The 25,371-nt window shown below is 41.9% G+C and overlaps 1 protein-coding gene across 1 annotated transcript in view; it reads left to right on the forward strand.

The window, feature by feature from the left end:
- itfg1 (integrin alpha FG-GAP repeat containing 1) overlaps positions 1-25,371 on the forward strand; it is a 331,482-nt gene that overhangs the window by 300,662 nt on the left and 5,449 nt on the right. The window contains exons 15-17 of the mRNA XM_070898049.1: positions 9,964-10,088; positions 11,250-11,332; positions 17,697-17,814. Of these exons, the coding sequence (XP_070754150.1) occupies positions 9,964-10,088; positions 11,250-11,332; positions 17,697-17,814 (326 nt within the window). The remainder of the gene's footprint in view (positions 1-9,963; positions 10,089-11,249; positions 11,333-17,696; positions 17,815-25,371) is intronic.

The following is a 25,371-nucleotide window of genomic DNA, read 5'->3' on the forward strand; positions in this document are numbered from 1 at the left end:
GATTTTTTTTATTTTTTTTATTAATTTTTTTTGATTGATTTATTGGTTGATTTATTGATGTATTTATCATTTATTATTGATGATGGCTCTTTATTTGTAAAACTGAAGTGTTTAATGTTTGTAAACTTCCCTTTAAACCTCCCCCCCATTGCCTAGCCTAATTTGTAACCTACGCCTGATTTTCTAAAGTGTAGACAAGGTTTTTTTGAATGTACAAAAATCTTCACTTACTCCATTCTAAGTTAGTTTGGAGTAAGTTTTCACTGCCTAAACTTTGAAAACAGGCATAAGTGGCCGGACACGCCCCCTTTTGGAAAAAAAAATTCTGTTCCAAAGTGAAACTGTTCTAACTGATTAGAACTAGAGCAAACTAAATGCCGAGAATTCATATTTCTAAGATACTCCATTCTAAACCAGTTGCTCCAAAAAAACTTGGTCCCCAAGACTCAGGGAGATAATTTAAAAGGGCTATTCTATGCATCGAGAGATCAACTAAAACAAATAGATTAATGGAGTTCCTTCAACAACACTTCAGCATATAAATGGAACACCTTTAAAGGTATAATGCAGGATAAATACATACTGAAAACTAATAAGCTCATGTTAAACAGATATGGCTCAAAATGGATTAACAAACAAATTAAAACTGATACAAATCCTGCAGAGTGAAAGAGGAAAGGGGTCACTGAAATTAATATAAGAAAATGCAAAAATGAGTTATAAGGGTGTTCTGAAGGGCAAAGGGAGACCTGGATCAAAACATAGTACCAGAGGTTGAATGTAACAGTAAAAAAAATATTTCAGTGCTATAATAGTAAGCAGGCAGTCAGAGAAGAGGCAAGAACCACAAAAGGTTCAAACAGAATCTAAACTAAAGAGGAATACAGATGGCTAATATTCTGAATGATTACTTCTTCCAAATATTAAATGAAGACATGAGTAACACCCTGCTCACACAGAGATAACTAAAGTAAATCATTGGGCTAGAGTTTCCTCTCGAATCGCCCATTTACTGCCCGGCGGCAAATTCCACAGTCATTACCAGCGGGCGATATTCGATACAGTCTGCCCATATATTACCGCCCAAAATGGAAGTTTCACCGGATCTTATTATCGCCCTGAAAAAACAGGTCTTACTGGATCTTAAGTGGGTGGTATGGACACAGATCTGACAGATTTGTTTGATATTACACAGATCTTTATAGTTCTCCACAGTTTGATGTATTTTTAAATGGATTGTAGTATTTTCTAGTTAGGCAATAATATAAATGGTCTAATAAAGCCTTAGTTACTCTTTTAGTCACTCTCACTCACTAATATCACTCACATTAGTCTCTCCTCCCACCCCCCGTCTCCCCCCTACAGTGATCTATCCCCCCCCCCACCGTCAGCGATCTCTCTTCTCTCCCCCCCCCCCCCCCCAGCGGTCTCTGGCCTCTCATCGGTGCCTCTCGGGGGTGCGGAGCTTGACAGTCGCGCGCCGTGCACACAACTTGGGAGCCGAAGATTCCCGAGTCGATAGGCCGCCTCTGCCGCACACCGTCCGCTGCACTTCGCTCCTGCACCGCTTCGCCGCCTCCGACATGGAGCGCCTGAAAACCGCGGAAGCGTGCACCAGCGGCATTCTGGCGGTTGAAAAAGACGCAACCGCCGGAACACCGCTAAGGATCAGGCTGGGACGATTTAAAAGGAAAACTCAGCCCAATGACTTTGATATAAATGAGATGGAGGATCTAGACCAGCTGAAAGGACCCAAAACGAACAATCAAATTACATGGGGACTGTGGAACGCACAATGAACTAGTATACCTAGCCATGGCATTTAAGAAAGTCCCTCATAGAAACATAGAAACATAGAAAATAGGTCCAGGAGTAGGCCATTCGGCCCTTCGAGCCTGCACCACCATTCAATGAGTTCATGGCTGAACATGCAACCTCAGTACCCCATTCCTGCTTTCTCGCCATACCCCTTGATCCCCCTAGTAGTAAGGACTATATCTAACTCCTTTTTGAATATATTTAGTGAATTGGCCTCAACAGCTTTCTGTGGTAGAGAATTCCACAGGTTCACCACTCTTTGGGTGAAGATGTTTCTCCTCATCTCAGTCCTAAATGGCTTACCCCTTATCCTTAGACTGTGACCCCTGGTTCTGGACTTCCCCAACATTGGGAACATTCTTCCTGCATCTAACCTGTCTAAACCCGTCAGAATTTTAAATGTTTCTATGAGATCCCCTCTCATTCTTCTGAACTCCAGTGAATACAAGCCCAGTTGATCCAGTCTTTCTTGATATGTCAGTCCCGCCATCCCGGGAATCAGTCTGGTGAACCTTCGCTGCACTCCCTCAATAGAAGAATGTCCTTCCTCAAGTTAGGAGACCAAAACTGAACACAATACTCCAGGTGTGGCCTCACCAAGGCCCTGTACAACTGTAGCAACACCTCCCTGCCCCTGTACTCAAATCCCCTCGCTATGAAGGCCAACATGCCATTTGCTTTCTTAATCGCCTGCTGTACCTGCATGCCAACCTTTAATGACTGATGTACCATGACACCCAGGTCTCGTTGCACCTCCCCTTTTCCTAATCTGTCACCATTCAGATAATAGTCTGTCTCTCTGTTTTTACCACCAAAGTGGATAACCTCACATTTATCCATATTATACTTAATCTGCCATGCATTTGCCCACTCACCTAACCTATCCAAGTCACTCTGCAGCCTCATAGCATCCTCCTCACAGCTCAGACTGCCACCCAACTTAATGTCATCCGCAAATTTGGAGATGCTACATTTAATCCCCTCGTCCAAATCATTAATGTACAATGTAAACAGCTGGGGCCCCAGCACAGAACCTTGCGGTACCCCACTAGTCACTGCCTGTCATTCTGAAAAGTACCCATTTACTCCTACTCTTTGCTTCCTGTCTGCCAACCAGTTCTCAATCCATGTCAGCACACTACCCCAATCCCATGTGCTTTAACTTTGCACATTAATCTCTTGTGTGGGACCTTGTCGAAAGCCTTCTGAAAGTCCAAATATACCACATCAACTGGTTCTCCCTTGTCCACTCTACTGGAAACATCCTCAAAAAATTCTAGAAGATTTGTCAAGCATGATTTCCCTTTCACAAATCCATGCTGACTTGGACCTATCATGTCACCTCTTTCCAAATGCGCTGCTATGACATCCTTAATAATTGATTCCATCATTTTACCACACTACTGATGTCAGGCTGACCGGTCTATAATTCCCTGTTTTCTCTCCCTCCTTTTTTAAAAAGTGGGGTTACATTGGCTACCCTCCATTCGATAGGAACTGATCCAGAGTCAATGGAATGTTGGAAAATGACTGTCAATGCATCCGCTATTTCCAAGGCCACCTCCTTAAGTACTCTGGGATGCAGTCCATCAGGCCCTGGGGATTTATCGGCCTTCAATCCCATCAATTTCTCCAACACAATTTCCCGACTAATAAGGATTTCCCTCAGTTCCTCCTTCTTACTAGACCCTCTGACCCCTTTTATATCCGGAAGGTTGTTTCTGTCCTCCTTAGTGAATACCGAACCAAAGTATTTGTTCAATTGGTCTGCCATTTCTTTGTTCCCCATTGTGATTTCCCCTGATTCTGACTGCAGGTGACTGCATGAAAGGCTATTAGTCGTGTTCAAAGTTATGGGGATTCAGGATAAACCCTGGGAATGGATATGAAACTAGCTACTGGGTAGAAATCAATAAGTATTCATTAAAGAAGTTATGTTGGGGTGGGGGAAGGGCTGAATGGGATTTGGCCCGAGGCCCAATGTTGGGACCACTTCTGTTTCTCATTTGCATAAAAGGCGGGCCTTAAAGTGCATTGGCCAACATGTTGGGTAAGGACAAACTAGATGCTTCCTTAGCCCACTCCTGAAGCTGGCATTCACCATTTTGCATCCTTAAATAATGGATCTAACACCTGCTTGAGGTCCCCTCTCCAATAATGCTGCACTTGGGCAACCCAACCCTAGGAATCATCTGCCACAAAGAAGATAATTAACTTACCTGAATGTGGAACTGGGAGGGCCAAGAGGACCCTACATTAGACTCGCATCCAGATAGCTTCTGCTACCAACCCCAGTTCCTCCTCCCCCACCCCTCCCAGCCGTCTCTCCTGATCCCCGATCGCAAATCCGGCAATCTCCCTCACCCCAGCCCCAATTTCTCTCCGTCTCCACGACGCCAGGCTCCCCAATCCTGCCTCTGCAACTCAAGGCCTCCTGACCCTCAATTCCAGCCCAACTCCGGGAACCGTGTTGTCTTGCCCTTACCCAATCCCTGGATCTGTGCTGTCTCCTCCCCATTTCCAACCCAACCCCCCTGAGGCCCGCTGCCTGGTTCATCGTCCGTCTTACCTGGCTTGCACCATTCTGGCATAGAGTACCTTTCGCCCATGCACCTTAGATTTTTGGGCCAAACTCAGTGCAAAGTGGTTAAATTTACTGATAAGCAAGCTGCAAGGACAATGGAACTGAAGAATGCAACTCGGAAATTAGCAAGTTGTACAAAATATATGGGTAGATGAACGGGCGTTGAAATTTAATGCTGACACCAGCAAAGTAATGCACATAGGATGGAAAAATAAGAAACACACGTATTCCATGAATGGTGTTGAAATAGATATGGATAGAGTGGAAAGAGACTTGAGGTGTGTGTTGGTAAACATGGCCAACAATGCAGGGTAACAATCAACAGCCAAAACAGTTGAACATAATACAGAAGAAGTAATGGTTAAACTGTACAGTCAGATCACACCTCGAGTACTGTATCTGGTTCTGGATGCTGAGACAGAAATAATCTAGCACTGGAGGAAGTGCAGATAAAAGCACTGGCATCAGGTTCTGGAGAAACTCGGACTTTTCAGCCTGGAAAGGAGGCACTTGAGAGATGAATTATAGAGCTGTATACAATAGCAAATAGTCTGCAAAGAGATTTAGATAGGTTAAGCGAATGGGCTAAGGTTTGGCAAATGGAATACAATGTCGGAAAGTATGAGGTCATCCACCTTGGGGGAAAAAAAACAGTAAAAGGGAATATTATTTGAATGGGGAGAAATTACAACATGCTGCGGTGCAGAGGGACCTGGGGGTCCTTGTGCATGAATCCCAAAGTGTTAGTTTGCAGGTGCAGCAGGTAATCAGGACGGTGAATGGAATGTTGGCCTTCATTGCGAGAGGGATGGAGTACAAAAGCAGGGAGGTCCTTCTGCAACTGCATAGGGTATTGGTGAGGCTGCACCTGAAGTACTGTGTGCAGTTTTGGTCACCTTACTTAAGGAAGGATATACTAGCTTTGGAGGGGGTACAGAGACGATTCACTAGGCTGATTCCGGAGATGAGGGGGTTGCCTTATGATGATAGATTGAGTAGACTGGGTCTTTACTCGTTGGAGCTCAAAAGGATGAGGGGTGATCTTATAGAAACATTTAAAATAATGAAAGGAATAGACAAGATAGAGACAGAGAGGTTATTTCCACTGGTCTGGGAGACTAGAACTAGGGGGCACTGCCTCAAAATACGGGGGAGCCAATTTAAAACCGAGTTGAGAAGGAATTTCTTCTCCCAGAGGGTTGTGAATCTGTGGAATTCTCTGCCCAAGGAAGCAGTTGAGGCTAGCTCATTGAATGTATTCAAGTCACAGATAGATGGATTTTTAACCAATAAGGGAATTAATGGTTACGGGGAGCGGGCGGGTAAGTGGAGCTGGGTCCACGGCCAGATCAGCCATAATCTTGTTGAATGTCGGAGCAGGCTCAAGGGGCTAGATGGCCTATTCCTGTTCCTAATTCTTATGTTCTTATGTATGGAAAAGGTAAATCCAAAATAACAAATTAAATGTAGGAGTAGGACAAGAAGACATAGGTTCAAACTAGTAAATGGTAATTTTAGAGCTAAGAAGTTCTTCATGCAGAGAATGATCAACATTTAGAATCATAGAAGTTTACAGCACGGAAGGAGGCCATTTCGGCCCATGTCCGTGCCGGCCAACAAGCGGCTATCCAGCCTAATTCCACTTTCCAGATCTCTGTCCATAACCCTGCAGGTTACGGCACTTCAAGTGCACATCCAAGTACTTTTTAAATGTGGTGAGGGTTTCTGCCTCTACCACCCTTTCAGGCAGTGAGTTCCAGACCCTCACAACCCTCTGCGTGAAGAAATTTCCCCTCAAATCCCCTCTAAACTTTTTACCAATTACTTTAAATTTATGCCCTCTGGTTGTTGACTCCTCTGCTAAGGGAAATAGGTCCTTTCTATCCACTATATCTCGGCCCCTCATAATTTTATACACCTCATCGAGGTCTCCCCTCAGCCTCCTCTGTTCCAACAAAAACAAACCCAGCCTATCCAATCTGTCTTCATAGCTAAGATTCTCCACTCCTGGCAACATCCTCGTAAATCTCTTCTGTACCCTCTCCAGTGCAATCGCGTCCTTCCTGTAATGCGGTGACCAGAACTGCACGCAGTACTCCAGCTGTGGCCTAACCAGTGTTTAATACAGTTCAAGCATAACCCCTTTGCTCTTAAATTCTATGCCTCGGCTAATAAAGGCAAGCATTCCACATGCCGCCTTCACCACCTTGTCCACCTTCTATCATCTTAGGATGTACTTCCTGGTAGAGAGGTGGAGGCAAAAATCCTAGAATCATTTAAGGTTGATTGGATGCTGCAATGTGGGCGGGATTGTAGGTTTCTTCTGGATTGATGAACTAAGATGGGCTGAATGTTTTTCCTCGTGATCATAGTCTGTATTCTGTAAATAGATAAGAAGGGTAGGCCCTCACGATACTTCTAATCAGTATCACAGAGGATTAATGTAGCATTTGCTAAAGACAAATGAGTACCACTAAATCTATAGCTGTAATACAACAACCTGCTTCCTTTTCCTTCTCTATCCTGTTGCCCCAAAAACTATTATGGTTAATGTGCTGTTAGGAAAAGCATAATTCATATGACCTGTGGCTAAGCTTTTACCAGATGTTGTAGATTGCATTGCTCTTAATTTTTGTTGCCAGGTCTGGAGACCAACACAGAGTCTGTTTTTCAAGATCTGAGATTGCTGTGTGGTGATTCATTCTGCAGAACAGCCGTTGATCTCTAATTGTGCACAAAAGCTGCTGCAATGAAGCAGTGCACCAGCAGGGATAACTGTAAAGTTGCAGATGAGAGTGGGTTGAAAGAACACCTACACAAAACCATTTGTCATACAGAATCTGCAGAACAGACAGAAGCACCAACGTGTAAAGCACTGAGATGGTGGAACACTGGGAAAAAAAATTACAACTAATCAAACACGCCCTTTGTTGTTTATTGAAATATTTCCACATGGAGTTCAATTAAAATATTGCTATGATAACAGACTGATTATTTCTTTGTCTACCTAAGGACAGTCATTTAAAGATTGTCAGTATGGTTTAATAGACTTTTTATAGAAATGAATAGTTTATTGTAGGTGAATCTGTGTGTAATGCTGTTCTTTAAAAAGCTCTTTGGCCTTTATCTGCTAAATATTTCTTTGCAGTATTTTGGTACAGCAAGCTGCCTTATTTATTTATATGTAAGCAGTTGCTGCAGACATGTCGATAGCAATCCCCCAGTCCATACTTGAATGTTGAAAAGATTTTATAAGTGAAGCACTACTTGTAAAATGAAATGTGGTTGATTTGCGCCTTTAAATTCAGGAAAATAATTTTTCTGTAATTTGTTCAAAATTTAATCTCCACAATATATGCAAACAATATTGCATGAAGAAAAATGAAATTCAGATGTTGAGCATTTACATTGTAAGAGTTTCAGGCAAGATAAGACCTTGGGTCAAACATTTAATATTAGTTTGCTGCACAGACTGTATCCAAGGCTGCTCAGTAGAGCCAACTACAGTAATTAGCAGTTTATATATCTTCTTGAGAATAAAAAATGTTGCAAGGTGATTCCTAAAAGTGAAATGGGTACAGAGCAACAGTGGAGGAGTTACAAGAAATGACTGAAAGCATAGTCAAAACGATTTCAAGTTTGATGCATTCAGGGATACGAAACCAATTGTGAGGATGAGGCTGATAGATGAACAGGACAGAATGCAGGTGGTGGAGTTTAGGATGAGTTGGAGTTTGTGTGGGGTGGTATTTGAGAGGCCAGAAGAGGGTGGCAGATAAGTCAAGACGAGCAGTAACATGAGCCATGGTTAAGGCATTCAGAGGGGATGGAAGTAAGGGAGCAGGTGGGCACTACACCCTGTATGGCAGTATAAGTGAACTTAATGTGCATAATAGCACATCTGTTGGTACTTGCTACATACATTTATGTAACTTAACACTGTAAAATACATACTGGTTTTAATTCTTCTCAAATTTAAAGAGGAAATTAATAAAATAATTGACTTTCTATTTGCTAAACTATGGGCCGGATTTTGCTCTCAGCAACGAACGAATGGCGCCAACCAATCATTACACTTGCAATTGGCCACAGAATCTTTCTGGGATTTTGCACTAGAACTTGCTGTAAATTGGAGAGCCAAAATGGCGCAGCACCCTCTACAGGCGATCCGGGACCTGTTGCATGTCCATCTGGGACCTGTTGTATCTCCTTGTAGACAATTTTTTTTGGCTATTCCTGCTAATATAAGGCTTAATGGGGAAGGAAAAATGATCAAGCAGAATTTGTCTGCCTGGCAGAAGAACATATTTAGACTCCAACATCTGCTGACCATGAGTCGTGAAGATGGGGGAAGCAAGACATGGGACAGTTGAAGGGGGCACACAGCTGCATGTTTGTTTTTACTGATCTCTGCTTGCTTTTCTGCTGATAAAGGGGAACTGAATGTTTAAACAATGACCTCAGGTACCTTGTTGCGGAATGTGTCTATTCTTCTGTTGTAACCTCGATGAAGCACGCACTTGTAGTTTGTAAGTTTAAATATGGGGCACTCTGGGCCAGTCGGAGAGTTCTGGGGCGATGGGTTGCGGAACCTGAGCACAGATCTCCAACGTGGCCACGTCTCCAAATACTTACATTAAACTCGTGTGTTTTCCCACTTAAAGCAGATGGGTGTCTCGAGTCTTGTTCTTTGACATAGATTTGTGCCCCTACACTCCTTATCCAATCAAACTGAAGAATTATAAATGAATAGCGCAGAATCTGAGCCAGGAAGTGTTGGTTAGAATATTTAATTCAATTTCAAATCAGATACAGAAAGCAAAATAAAGAAAGGGAAAGAAAGGTGGGATTAAGAGAGAGATAAAAGAGACAAAGAAAAAGTAAAAAAAACACTTTCTTTTATTTTTTTTAAAATTTAAATCTCTAACAATAATTACAATCTGAAGGAATGAGACTCCATACTTATCAAAGTTAATTTTCAGTGCCAGAGAAGTTGTTTGGCAGTAATTAAGACTCATGCTATTCAAAATTTACTTACACTGAAATGGACAAGCCCTAATATTTTCTGGTGAGTTTAATGGGTGTATATCAGGTAAATACCACAATTTATCACCTTACCACATATTGAAATGTCAAGTCTCTTGGCAAGATACTGTTGTAGCGAAGCTTCTGGAGGAGCAGTGCAACTTCCTGATTTCCGTGTTTAACTGAGTATGTGCAAAAGTTCCTCTCCACATCGAAAGAGAAAGTCAGCAGATATATCAACCCTTACCACTATTATACAATATTTAGCAATATAGGCAGAAGCCTGAAAGATAGTCAACTTCCATACTTTGATTAGGAATTGTTGTATGTCAAAAAAGAAATTAAGGGAAAACTTCATTTAAAAAAAATATATAATAAAACTTTTTGAAGAATCAAATGTAAAACTTTGCATGTAAGAAATTATGAAGTTGTATGAAATTGAATCTAGTAACTAGACATTTTGATATTTCATGACAACGAACTATCCCTGTCTTGTTGCATTTGGATTTTTATTGTTTAATCTGATCTTTCGGCAGCGGGACAGCTCAGCCAATCAGCACATTTTGCTCTACAACTGCCCTATGTAGTCCTTGGTCTAGGACGTAGTGCAAACTTTCTTGACCATCTCTATGTTGGGATTCCTCGTCCACTTGGAGAAAAGGTAATAACCCAGTGGGAAACTTGTGATGATGTGAAGTTTTGTGTTTCTGTGTATGTGTCAATATGTAGTAATATGTTTTAATTTATTTTGAGTTTAATATGGATTCATATTTGTGTAAGTAGTTTCAAATATTCTTGATAGAAAGTGCTAACGTTTTTTTTAAAGCGTAAGTATTGACACCACTGTGTCAGCCAATGAGTTGCAATGTTTCAGCCATTGAGTTGGAGACTGGGAGGGACTTAAGGCTGGACTTAGAGCAAACAGAGTCTATTTTACAGCAAACTGGGTCTATGCAAACAGTCTGTACAGACTACAATGCAGAACTCCTGACCGAAACTACAGCAAAGTCTCCTGAGAAAAGCACGATTATTTTTCCAGTAAAATGCAATGAATGGAGAATAATTACATAAGCAGTGTGGTCTCTAGGCATGATTGACGCCACCCAATCATCTCCATTCTGGTTGGCACTTGTGCCATCACTCTATGCAGGTTTTAAGAAAAAAGCTTTATTGTGTAGATTCTTACCCACACTTCTTTTTAGGTTTCCTTGCACATGCATCATTCCTAACCGGGAGGACTGATTGGTGCACTTTTTCCAGGGCCTCTGCCAATTCCACTCTGTAACTGGCTGTTTGGAAGCCCACAAAAATGGCATGGATTATTTTTCTATCCATTTGTGCAGTATAGTTGGGTTGAGATTGGAAGTCACTGTATTGCAAGGAAAATGGAGCTGCTTAAATATTTTCCAATAGTTTTTTTTAATCTCTGATAATCTATAAGAAAATAGTAAATAACAATTAATTGATTTTTTTTTAAGAATATTTAACATATAACTTTTGTTAGCACCCTCACCTTCCCATTCCTCCCGAAGTATCCATTCTTTGTCTGCAGAGTGAATGCAATTATTCTGACACTGCAAATTCTCAGGGACATTGGATGCATGCAGTGTGAAATGGATCACAAGTATTAGCCTTGCTTGTTTACATTATTATTATTATTATTATTATACTAAAGCTGACTCTAAATCTTCTGCTTGTAAAGAGTGCTGTGTAAATGCAAGTTGTGCTTTTAAATGATTTCTATTAGTTTGAAGATACAACTGCATTTTGAGGTGAATTTTTTTCTGTCTAATTATTTTCTCTTTTATTTTCTCTTTGATAGTCTATAAGAAAACAAGAATGGACAGCTATCATTCCAAATTCTCAGCTTATAGTAATTCCATATCCTCATAATTCACCAAAAAGGTAACATTTGTAAGCTGATTTTATATCCCTGCAATGTTGGGAATTTAACCAGTCTATTCTTGGAATACATTTAACACAATACTGTTTCTGAAAATGTCAATAGTCTTCTGTTGTGTATCCATATGGCCAGATGCCCAGAAAGTTGGGTCATTCCTCCTAATGTCTGTATATGTTACTTTAGAATCACTGTGCGATTATTCAATTGTAAATGATGTAAACCAATAGTCACTAACATAATGAATCTTTTTGAAGAATACTTAAGTTTTGTAACAATAAGTGACTTGCTGTCTGACACGGTGATTTCTACGTTAGCCGTGACTATTGTTCAATTTAGCAGTCATCGGTTTGGGGTGTGGATCTTAATATCTTCTGAATACTGTACAGTGCATTCCTCTTAAGCTTATCAGAACAGGCCATATGATTTTAAAAGCTTCCCAAGAGTACACATTTTCGTTAAATCCACTATCATATTAAATGGGAAATTATGTCAAGTAAACTTGCAACATTTGTCTCATTGGGGTACATTAAGAAGAAATTGCAAAAATAAGTCACTGTATTCTCATTTTAAATATAACTTGCATGCTTCTATTAGGCCAGATTTTGCTGGAGCAGGGCATTTTGTGGCATGCCCTGTTCGTTAGACTTGTTCGTGCACATTCAGGTTTAAACATTTTTTGCCCACTAAGTTGCTAGAAGTGCAAGCTGATAACTTTTGTTGGATTTGAAAACAAAACCCTAACAGCAGTGGTTAACTGGTCTGTTTAAAATTCATTCTTTAGATTCATGTCTGCTTTTCTAAACTAAGTATGTGCCCGGATTTTGCGGTAAGAATAACGGTGAGGCTATCAGCACTTATTATTAAGGTGTAAATCGGACAGCAACTTCTGGCAACCGCACATATGCAGTTAAATGGGTATGATTTGGTGGCCATTACAGAAACATGGTTGCAAGGTAGCCAAGACTGGGAATTAAACATACAGAGGTATCTGAAGATTCAGAAAGATAGACAAGAAGGGAAAGGAGGTGGGGTAGCTCTGTTAATAAAGGATGATATTAGGGCAGTTGTGAGGGATGATATTGGCTCCAATGAACAAAATGTTGAATCATTGTGGGTGGAGATTAGAGATAGTAAGGGGAAAAAGTCACTGGTCGGCGTAGTTTATAGGCCCCCAAATAATAACTTCATGGTGGGGCGGGCAATAATCAAGGGAATAATGGAGGCATGTGAAAAAGGAACGGCAGTAGTTATGGGGGATTTTAACCTACATATCGATTGGTCAAATCAAATCGCAGGGGGTAGCCTGGAGGAGGAATTCATAGAATGCATACGGGATTGTTTCTTAGAACAGTATGTAACAGAGCCTACAAGGGAGCAAGCCATTTTGGATCTGGTCCTGTGTAACGAGACAGGAAAAATAAACGATCTCCTCGTAAAAGATCCTCTCGGAATGAGTGATCACAATATGGTTGAATTTGTAATACAGATTGAGGATGAGGAAGTTGTGTCAGAAACGAGCGTACTATGCTTAAACAAAGGGAACTACAGTGGGATGAGGGCAGAGTTGGCTAAAGTAGACTGGAAACAAGGACTAAACGGTGGCACAATTGAGGACTTTTAAGGAGCTCTTTCATAGTGCGCAACAAAAATATATTCCAGTGAAAAAGAAGGGCGGCAAGAGAAGAGATAACCAGCCGTGGATAACCAAGGAAATAAAGGAAAGTATCAAATCAAAGACCAATGCGTATAAGGTAGCCAAGGTTAGTGGGAAACTAGAGGATTGGGAAAATTTTAAGCAACAGCAAAGAATGACTAAAAAAGCAATAAAGAAAGGGAAGATAGATTACGAAGGTAAACTTGCGCAAAACATAAAAACAGATAGTAAAAGCTTTTACAGATATATAAAACGGAAAAGAGTGACTAAAGTAAATGTTGGTCCCTTAGAAGATGAAAAGGGGGATTTAATAATGGGAAATGTGGAAATGGCTGAGACCTTAAACAATTATTTTGCTTCCGTCTTCACAGTGGAAGACACACAAACCATGCCAAAAATTGCTGGTCATAGGAACGTGGGAAGGGAGGACCTTGAGATGATCACTATCACTAGGGAGGTAGTGCTGGACAGACTAATGGGACTGAAGGTAGACAAGTCCCCTGGTCCTGATGAAATGCATCCCAGGGTATTAAAAGAGATGGCGGAAGTTATAGCAGATGCATTTGTTATAATCTACCAAAATTCTCTGGACTCTGGGGAGGTACCAGCGGATTGGAGAGCAGCTAATGTAACGCCTCTGTTTAATAAAGGGGGCAGACAAAAGGCAGGTAACTATAGGCCGGTTAGTTTAACATCTGTAGTGGGGAAAATGCTTGAAACTATCATTAAGGAAGAAATAGCGGGACATCTGGATAGAAATAGTGCAATCAAGCAGACGCAGCATGGATTCATGAAGGGGAAATCATGTTTAACTAACTTACTGGAATTCTTTGAGGATATAACGAGTATGGTGGATAGAGGTGTACCGATGGATGTGGTGTATTTAGATTTCCAAAAGACATTCGATAAGGTGCCACACAAAAGGTTACTGCAGAAGATAAAGGTACGCGGAATCAGAGGAAATGTATTAGCATGGATAAAGAATTGGCTGGCGAACAGAAAGCAGAGAGTCAGGATAAATGGGTCCTTTTCCGGTTGGAAATCAGTGGTTAGTGGTGTGCCACAGGGATCGGTACTAGGACCACAACTGTTTACAATATACATAGATGACCTGGAAGAGGGGACAGACTGTAGTGTAACAAAATTTGCAGATGACACTAAGATTAGTGGGAAAGCGGGTTGTGTAGAGGACACAGAGAGGCTGCAAGGAGATTTGGATAGGTTAAGCGAATGGGCTAAGGTTTGGCAGATGGAATACAATGTCGGAAAGTGTGAGGTCATCCACCTTGGGGAAAAAAAACAGTAAAAGGGAATATTATTTGAATGGGGAGAAATTACAACATGCTGTGGTGCAGAGGGACCTGGGGGGGTCCTTGTGCATGAATCCCAAAAGGTTAGTTTGCAGGTGCAGCAGGTAATCAGGAAGGCAAATGGAATGTTGGCCTTCATTGCGAAAGGGATGGAGTACAAAAGCAGGGAGGTGTTGCTGCAACTGTATAAGGTATTGGTAAGGCCGCACCTGGAGTACTGCTTGCAGTTTTGGTCACCTGACTTAAGGAAGGATATACTAGCTTTGGAGGGGGTACCGAGACGATTCACTAGGCTGATTCCAGAAATGAGGGGGTTACCTTATGATGATAGATTGAGTAGACTGGGTCTTTACTCCTTGGAGTTCAGAAGGATGAGGGGTGATCTTATAGAAACATTTAAAATCATGAAAGGGATAGACAAGATAGAGGCAGAGAGGTTGTTTCCATTGGTGGGGGAGACTAGAACTAGGGGGCACAGCCTCAAAATACGGAGGAGCCAATTTAAAACCGAGTTGAGAAAGAATTTCTTCTCCCAGAGGGTTGTGAATCTGTGGAATTCTCTGCCCAAGGAAACAGTTGAGGCTGGCTCATTGAATGTTTTCAAGTCAAAGATAGATAGATTTTTAAGCAATAAGGGAATTAAGGGTTACGGGGAGAGGGCGGGTAAGTGGAGCTGAGTCCACGACCAGATCAGCCATGATCTTATTGAATGGCGGAGCAGGCTCGAGGGGCTAGATGGCCTACTCCTGTTCCTAATTCTTATGTTCTTAAATGTGGAAATCAGGAAGTTGCTGTCAGAGTTGCCCTGCTCCTCCACAAGCTTCATTACAGTGGTACCTCGCCAACAAACTCGGCATACAAATACATGAACGGCGTGATGTTGTGGTACCTGCCCATTAGATACCCATTAAATGCGCCAGAAAAAAGTAGGGCTTATCCATTCAAGTGTAAGTGAATTTTTAACGGCGTGGTACGATTTAATTACTGCCAAACAACCTCTCTGGCACTGAAAATTTACTTTTAAGTTTGGAGTCTTATTCCTTCAGATTTTAATTATTGTAATTGTTTTCTAAAAAATTTTTTTTTACTTTTCCTTTTTCACTTTTATTTCTCTCTCTCAATCGCATCTTTCTTTCCCTCTCTTTATTTTGCCTTCTGTACATTGAATTAAATATTCTAGCTGCCACTTCCTGCCTGCCTCGGTAAGGATTCTTCAATCTGATTGGATGAGGAGACACATTGTTGCTTGACCTGTTTACACGGGTCCCAGATCCCCTGTAGAGGGCACTGTTTGGGCCCTCAAGATGCTGTAATTGCAGTGTAAGTGCAGTGGACGGCGAACATTCACAACTGACTGCAAAATCCGAGCCATTATGTTGCTACTTCAAGGATATCTTTGGGAAGCTAATATCAGAGCTTCAAAGTCTTTGCAGAATCTGTGAATGCTGACTAACTAGTAGTAAAATAGAAATTGGAATTATCAGATGTGAAACGAAAGACAAGAAACATAATAAGTGTGCAAGCAAGGCAGTGGACCAATGCATGATTATGATGATGAACAGACAATACAAATAAAATTATTGAGAAAATCAGTAATGAATAAAGCATGAACAAAATGTAAGTTAGAATACAGAAAATATATATTCTTCCGTACCCTATCCTTAAAGTAGGGTTCCCAAAAACCTGACTCGATATTCTAACTGGCATAACCAATGATTTGTGTAGGTTTAACATGACATCTTTGCTTTTGTACACTACATTTCTATTTATAAGGCCTAGGGTTATATGTGTTTTTTTTAACAGCCTTATCAACTTGTCCTCCCACTTTTAAATAACTTGCATTTTAACTGCTAACGTTTTACTATTTAGTGTATATTTCTTCTCATTCTTCCTCCCATACTGTAATACTTTACATTTTTCTGCATTAACTTTCATCGGACTTCTGTCTTTCCAATCTACTCATCATAAGCAGTCCCTCGAACGAGGATGACTTGCTTCCACATGGGTTCATAAATGTTTCAATGAAGGACCCGCTATTCCAGTCCCAATCTACTAACCTGTCTACGTCCCCCTGAAGTTACTTATAGTTGACCACCCTCCCTCTAAGTATAGAAGCTGGGTCATAGATTGAAACCAGAACAAAATAATACAGCGGTTTGAAACTCAGTGAACAAATACACTGCGTGGTGTGATGCTGAGACATAGAGCTTGCAGGTTCGCTCTCTGATCTGTGCTGAGTAAGGTGATCTCAAAGAACAATGATGAATGCTCTATAGTTTGCATCAATGTATCGAGATTAGGGAGGGTAAAAATCATCCTCATTTTGCTGATTGCAATCCAGTGACTCATCCTGAAAGATGCATGTATGGGTTGGTTGAGTGCAAGGTAAGGCTCAATTGTAATAGTCCTCCATGGTCAAATGGTTAGTGAATGGTTGATCTGCTAACACATGAAGCATGACCATTTAGGAAAGGTGGTAAAGCACTGTCAGCATCCATGGTACTGTACCTCCTCATGAGTCAGTACCTTTAGAGGAAGAAAAAGATAGTGGGGGTTTGTACCTTTTGTAATGACTATTCTTTATAATTAATATAAAAAAGCAAATGTGCTAAACCTTTATAAATCACTCGTTAGGCCTCAGCTGGAGTGTGCTGTCCAATTCTGGGCACACAACTTTAGGAAGTATATCAAGTCCTTGGAGACTGTGCAGAGGAGATTTACTAAAATGGTATAAGGGATGAGGATCTTCAGTTATGTCAAAAGACTAGAGAAGTTGGGATTGTTCTTTTTAGAGCAGAGAACATTGAGAGGAGATGTAATAGAGGTATTCAAAATTATGAAAGGTTTTGATAGAGTACATAGAGAGAAACTGTTTGCACTGGCAAGAGGATTGGTAACCAGAGGACAGAAATTTAAGATAATTGGCAAAAGAACCAGAGGGCAGATTAGAATTTTTTTACACAGCGAGTTGTTATGATCCGGAATGAATTGCCTGGTAGGGTGGTGGAAGCAGATTCAATAAAAACTTTCAAAAGGGAATTGGATATATACTTGAAAAGGAAAATATTACAAGACTATGGGAAAAGAGGAGGGGAGTGAGACTAATTGAATAGCTCTTTCAAAGAATTGACACCGGCACAATGGGCCGAATGGCCTCCTTTTCTGCTGTATGATTCTATAATTCTATTTTTTTTAAATGGTACTCATGACAATACATACTACACTTGGAATGTTTTCCAAAGTATGATATTTAAGCACAAGTTACTGAAGAAAATATCGGGCAGCAATACTTCCAAATTTATTCGGCATACAAGTTATTTTTTATTTTCCAAATAGTTTAAAAATAATATTGTCTCATTGAAATGTTAACTTCATTAATTTTTTTCTCCTTTCTTTTCACAGCTGGAGTGCCAAATTATATTTGACCCCCAGTAACATTGTACTGCTTACAGCCATAGCCTTAATTGGAGTCTGTGTTTTCATTTTGGCTGTAATCGGCATTTTACACTGGCAAGAGAAGGTACTTCTTTGAGATTTCAATTAATGTTTGTGTAATGCACAGTAATAAGATTTTAAACAATAGAATTGTTATTATATAGTATTGGAATAACTTTCAGAAATATTCAAGCTATGATATTGACAATGAATCTGTAGATGTTATCATGGTCACATCAATGTGCTACAGTTATGTTCATTTAGTTTAATTACTATTGATGTTTTCGTTATTTAACAGCATAAGATTGCTGGTACATTTATTGGGCTCAATTTTCCCCAGTGATTTGTGCCGTTTTTTTGGCGCGCGGCGCTTTTTTTAGCGCAAGTTAAAAAAATTTAAGTTTCCCCAAGGAATGTGCGCCAGCGTAACTCAGTTAGTTATGATTTTTTTAGGTTTGTTTTTTTTTTGCGTCGTAACCTGATTTCTGCTCCAGTTTTTGTCAATTATGGAAGTATGCCCCAAAATAATTTCTCCTAGGGCGGCATTTGTGACCACTCCCGAAAAACCTTCTGGTAAGATAAGAAAAAGCAGCGCACATTGAAAAATCGGTGCAGATAGACGCCATTGTTTTTCAGCAAAGTTTTGGATCTAGTCAAGACGACTTAAATATGCATCATAAAGATTTAAAATGTTTACCTTTATAATGCAGCAAATGGAAGTTTGATGGAATTTTGTAAGTTTTCATATTTTTTTCAACTCACACACCACCACCGAACATCTGCAAACAGAGCTGGAGGGTCGGAGCGAAGGCCGGCAGAATCGGTCTGGACACGGGCACGGGGCTCGACTGCAAAAGAAGCCCGGGGGTGGGGAGCTGAGGAAGGTGATCAGAAAGCATCAGAAGCCTGCACTACGCATCAAATCAAGCTTGGATGGGTGGGGGGCTGTGGAAGGCGATCAGAAGACTGCATTATGCATCAAATGTAGCCCGAATGGGTGGGGGGTTGCGGAAGGCATCACAAGATTGCACTACCCATCAAATGTAACCTGGGTGTGTGGGGGGGCTGTGGAAGGCATAAGGAAGGCATCACAAGATTGCACTACACATTAAATGTAGCCCAGGAGGCTGTTTGGAGGAGGGGGGTGGGGGGGTTCCCGATCACAGAGCCTGCTCAGACCTGGGTATGGTCCATACAGACCTGTGGGGAGAGACAACAAAGAACCTTGTCCTGCCTGCCTGCCGTTTTGAGCTTCTTGCAAAGGTAACATTTAAGCATGGGGACAATACTGACAATGCCATACCTTGTGCAAACCTTTTGCATGACGGTGCTGCGGAGGAGACAATTGATTCGACGTCATCGCATGACGAATCTCAGAGTCTGTCGGGTGCTGGGCAGGATGCCTTACCCACACCGGGTACATCAAGACGGGTTCGTACCTGCACCTGAGTGATGCAGACTGTCGGAAGACTGTGTTTCCGCAAAGAAGTTGTAACTGAGATCTGTGAGTTGATAAAAGCAGAGCTGCAACCTAGAAGCATCAGGAGGACTGCTTTGTCAGGTTACAGCTGCACTTTCATTCTATGCATCCAGATCGTTCCAAGCTACAACTGGGGATGTGTGCACCATGTCTCAACATGCAACACATGTCTGCATTCGGCAGGTGACTGCTGCACTATATGCCTGGAGGAATGACTACATAAAATTCCCTATGACCGCTCAGGCAATGTGTGACAGGGCTGTGGGCTTCTCCAGGATTGCTGGCTTCCCAAAAGTACAGGGCTGCATTGATTGTACCCACATCGCCTTGCGAGCAGCTTTGGAGGATTCCAAGATGTACAGGAACAGAAAAGGCTTCCACTCCATTAATGTGCAGCTTGTGCGTGACGACATGCATCGCATCATGTCAGTTGATGCAAGATACCCTGGGAACATGCATGATGTGTTCATCCTATGCTAGAGCGTTATACCTGCCATGTTTCAGCAGAGGCCAGAAGGGCAGAGCTGGCTACTGGGAGATAAAAGGTACGGCCTCACCACCTGCTCATGACGCCTCTACGCGTAACCCAGATGGAAGCTGACCTGGAATACAACATGTTGTACATTGCAACGCGCAGCATAATAGAGAGGAGCATTGGCATCTTGGAACAGCGTTTCCGATGCCTGGATCATTCCGGAGGCTTCCGGAGATTGTCCGTCAGTTCATTGTTGTGTGCTGCATGCTGCATAACTTAGCCATCATGCAGCAGCAGATGGTAGTAGAAGACCCACCTGAGGTGAGAGTGGCTGATGATAATGATGAGGAAGATGCAGATGACGACGAGGAGGAGGACGAGGAAGCTATGCAACTACCTGAACCCGAAGCACGGCGGAGGAGGGTGGACCGTCATGCCCCTTTAACGATTGCTCGAGCCTTGCGCCAGCAGTTCATCCATGACCGCTTTGCTGCCTGAAAGCTCAGCGACAACTATTCCAAATGGGCCATGTTTGGACCTGTTCCGTAACGTTGTGTTGTGTTAATGGAACAAATGATGGAAATGATTCTTGTTTACTTCACAATTTGTGTTAATAATGGAAATGATTCAGTTATAATTTAAAATATATTTTATTCAAAAGTTTAACAAATATTTGTTTGTACTTAACTTTAATAAACATATTCTTGTATCAAACTTTAAAGTTTTCACAAGATCACTTACAAACTTTAAGATCACTTACTAACTTTTAAACTTGTAAATTTACATAACTTACAAAAAACTTTTAATTTGAGAACAGTTCCAATATTAACAACAATAATAATAACAACAGCAGCAGCAGCAAAGAAAGGCTGCACTCATCTCTCCTCCACCTTATTCTAAGACCGCCCGCTGCGCTTGGTCTTGGTGACTCCACCCCTGCCCACAGGCGTTGGCGCAGCATTTCTCTGGTTGGTACCAAGCTTATTCTTTTGAACATCTCAGATAATGCGCACTTCTTGATGGGGCGGGGGGAGGTGGGTGGGGGTGGGGGAGGGTGCGGCGGTGGGCAGGCAGTAATGTGGAAGGCCCGGCTTGGGTCTCTTCAGAAGCTGATCTGGGGATTGGAGTGGGAGTGGCAGTTGATTCTGTCAATGGGCGCGGGGTCTGGCCGTGTTTCCTTATTGCAGCAACTAACTCCAAAATTCCCTCCCTCATGTGCCCTGACAGTGTTTCAACTACCTGCAACATTACTTCCCTCATGTGCACCGACATGGCTTCAGCTGACTGAGATATTCCCTCCCTCATCTTCCCGGACAGCGTTCCCATTTCTCGTGAGAGTGTTGTTACTTCTCCCGACAGTCCCGATATCTCATCACCCACCTCACTGATGGTGTCCAGGAGTGATCGTGCAAGGTCAATGCTCTCTGCACTCATTGCCATCTTGTGAACCACATCTGTTAGATCCTGCACCTCAGGATAGCGCGGTCGAGCTCTCCTTCCCCTCCTCACCATGGGTGTGGCTCGCAGCATCCAAATGGGACCCGCAGCCTGGGACGGTGGGGCCCTGGATGTACCTTGCTGCATCCTACTGGGATCCTCAGCCTGGGACGGTGGGGCCCTGGGTGTGCCTGGCTGCAACCCACTGGAATCCCCAGCCTCGGATGATGGAAAACCATGGAATATTCCACTAACACTCAAACCACTATTCAGGGAAGGGTCTAGCACCTCAGTGGCACCTGCACCTCCTCCAAAGTGGGTACAAGAGTGGGGACGTCATCCATCCCCCTCCCCCTCACCTCATGCTCTTGGTCTGGAAGGTGAGATTGGAAGGTGTTCTCCTCTTCAGCTCGTCCTTGTCTGAATCTTCTGTATCGTCAGGGTTGGCCTCAAGTTCTGTAAAATATAACAGAATAGACAAATGGTTAGCAGCAGCAGAGGAGGGGGCAGGGTGGGTAGCCTAAATAGGCTCTCACAGTGCAGGCAGCAGGCTGATTTGAAGGACCACGATGAATGATAGCACATTGTATCAACCGAAGCGTAGCTGAGGGAGACATCTCCATGAACTGCAGCATGGCTAGCCCGCACAGTACTTAACATTTAGGAAAGCCAGACTGTGAAATTTGCAGGAATTACCCTCTCCCTCGAGTGTGGGCCCAGCTTGTGCAGTGGTGGTTGCTTTTCTCCAGGCAGGACCCATCAAAGCAGCAACCCTGTCTTCCAAGTGTGTCAGTGGGTGCAGATTTGCCGGACCTCCTCCTATTCGAGTTCTTTCTCGTTTGTTGTGTGCCACTTTCCTCTGCAAAGATGAAAATATAACTTTTTAGAGAGGGTGTCTTTCTGCTGGGTGGGACATATACAGATGGTCACATTTACAATTGCAATTGCATTGAATAAATGAAAATACTACTTGCACTAACTACTTGACCAAGGTCCTGCCACTTCTTTTTGCACTGGCCTCCAGACCTCGGGGTGATCACCATTGAACAGTAATCTTCTGCAAGTTGGTTCCTGCGTTTCTTCGGGTGGAACTTTTATGTGACCTCTGCTGGTGTCCAGCTCCTGCCATCTGGCCTCAATCACAGTAACTTGTGCCTCCACTTCATCCTGTAAGAAATTCTTCATCCTTGCGCCGCGTTGCATCTTGTATTGCAGCTCTGAATTTTCCAATGATAATTAAAGTTCTCACACACATAACTGCCTCTTTAAAAATGGCCGATTGCAAACCGGGTGTATTGCGCATACACGCCCATAGGAATCACGTCAAAAGTATCCTTTTTTTTTCGTTTTCTCGGCGCAAAGAGTTGGCTCCACCCCCTGAGGCCACAGGACAGGCTGCGCGGCACCAATTTTGAAAAATAGAGCAGGGAAACTTGTCACATTTATTTTTGTACTAGTTCTGGATTAGAAAAACGGCCGTAACTCTGGCAATACGCCAAAAAACAGCTTTGGGCAAAACTGAGCCCATTATTTTTATTTTAATATGTAATAGCCTTTCTTGGGAAAATGCAGAACGTAAATAGCAAGGTTATCTACTAGAGTAAATTCGCTGATGCTGTATCAGAAAGAGCATGGGCGCAAGATAGGGTGATAACCTTGTGCTGATCCTGTGACCCACAGTCACTTTGAGTGCCATTGTCCAAAGGTCGTGTACCCTCACTACCGACTCGATCCCTTTTTCTGGGCGCTGACTCACGCTGAACCAGACTGTTTGCAAACTCAGTGTCCTGTTCAACCCTAAACTGATTTTCTGATCCCTTATCCTCTCCTTCACGAAAACTGCCTACTTCCATCTCTGCAGCATCACCCATCTCCACCCCTACCATAAACCATCTGCTTTTGAAACCCTCCTTCAGGCCTTTGTCATCTCAGCCTTGCCTATCCCTATAACCTCCTCCAGTGCTACAGCCTATTCTGAAATCTGTGTTTCACTGATTCGGGCTGCTTGGGCAGACCACTCTCCCTTCACCCTAGTTGCTGTACTTTAGCTACTATGACCTATACTCGAGAATTCCTTCCCTAAAAGCCTTCATCTCTCTCTCTCTTTTAAACCCTCCATAAAACCCACTTATTTGACCAAGCTTTTGGTCACCCCTTTTAATCTTTCCTTCTTGGGTTCAGTATCCATTTTGCATAATCCCTCTATGAACCCCCTTAGGACATTTTTCTAAGTTAATGAGGCTATATAAATGCAATATATGGCTGAAGTTGTTATTGTACTTGATCAGTGAATTTATCCTAATTTGTTACAATTCCCTTATTCCACAAACAAAGCATTTTCTGTAAAACACAGGACTATGTCCAGGATGCCAGTGAGAAAAATAACTATGGATGAGCCCATTTTGAGATGTTTTCGATATCACAACATTGGGATGGCATCCACATAACAATCCCTTTTTGTGTTATATAAAAGTTAATCCCCAGCTTGACTTATTTGTGCTTTTCCAGAAGAAGCAGAAACTGCAGTGGTATACAGTAATAGCTTGATTAACTATTTACAACAAATTCTTGGAGACAGAGACTGGAAATGAGGGTTCTTATCATGTGGAGTATGTTTCTTTCGAAGAATGAGCGAGACTCACGGGGTCAATAATTTTACTTTTGTTACTAATTTAACATCCTTTACATACTGCAGAAGTCTGAAATAGTTGTACATTGCAGGAGGAGTTAGAGAAAATTCCTGTAATCAGAACACCCACAGAATTATAGAAAGTCTTTGGATGTTTAAAATATAAGCAATGATGCTTGGTTAAAGTCTTGCAAAATCTATTGTAACCTTATAAAGATTTGCCAACAACATTACTGTGGATTTATTTAAATAATTTTTGAGGAGAGGCAATAGAAACTAAATTATACAATTTTAAAGGCGTGCAGGAACAGAGATACCTGTCAAGGTCTTGGAGAGGATGCAGAAGCGATTTACTAGACTTCAGTTATGTGGAGAGATGGAAAAGCTGAGGTTATTCTCCTTCGAGCAGAAGAGGTTAAGAGGAGATTTGATAGAGATGTTCAAAATCATTTGATAGAGTAAATAAGCAGAAACTGTTTCTATTGGCAGAAAGGTCAGTAACCAGAAGAAACAGATTTGAGGTGATTGGCAAAAGAACCAGAGGCGATATGAGGAAACCTTTTTACACAGCGAGTTGTTGTGATCTGGAATGCACTGCCTGAGAATGGTGGAAGCAGATTCAATAGTAACTTTAAAAAGGGAATTGGATAAATACTTGAAGGGGAAAAAATTACAGGGCTATGGGGAAGGAGTAGAGTAGTGGGAATAATTAGATAACTCTACTAAAGAGCCAGCACAGGCGCGATGGGCCGAATGGCTTCCTTCTGTGCTGTATCATTCTATGATTCTATGTCACTCAAAGGTTCTCTGCATGCAAGTGATGATAACAGTACATCATGCATTCAGCTAAGCATTTAACCAGCCATTGCTCAAAATGTTTGTGTCGTAAATATGTACTGTTTGTTTTGCTATTGGATTTTTAGTCACATTTCATAGTTCTGGCATGGCCAGAAAATACATTTCATCTGTTATGCACTGACTTCATAAAGATACCTGTTTTCTTAAGAGTCTTAACACTAACCCTTTTCAAGCTGGTCAATATTGGGAGATGCAAAAATTGCTTAATGGAAGCTGATAAGCCTATTTGAAAAACAAGTTTTCAACACTCACCGAAAAATCATTGAAATCAATGATAAATGCATTGGCAGCTTGCACAAGTCCAGAGGGGCATTGTGTAGCCTTGAGTCAGCCAGAAACCCAAATGACAAGTAGTATGCATATGTAACCAATAACCATTATTTTCTTGCATTTGAAATGCAACAGATGAGTCGATAACAAAAGACTAAAGGCTAGCTTTGTCAATGCTGTAGAGATGGTTCGTTATCGATATTAGAAATGGTTGTTGATCTACTTATCCTATTACTGATCCTGCCTTACTTTACATTTGTCAGCCTGCCAACTCCCAACCCCCACCCCTCAAAATCACCCACCCAAAACAAAAAGGGGATGATTTCTGGGAATTCTGCAGCAAAGGCCTGAAGCAGAACTCTGTGACCAAGGCATTCAGATTTTGGGCCAACACCCCATTAAATGAATGAGAGCAGTTTGATGGTTGTATGATTAATTAGGCTCCCATGGTGGTAAGAAATTAAAGGAAAAGAAAGGAGTTATTTCTAGAATA

Source organism: Pristiophorus japonicus, chromosome 13 (genome assembly GCF_044704955.1).
Source record: "Pristiophorus japonicus isolate sPriJap1 chromosome 13, sPriJap1.hap1, whole genome shotgun sequence".
Classification (NCBI taxonomy): Eukaryota; Metazoa; Chordata; class Chondrichthyes; family Pristiophoridae; genus Pristiophorus; species Pristiophorus japonicus.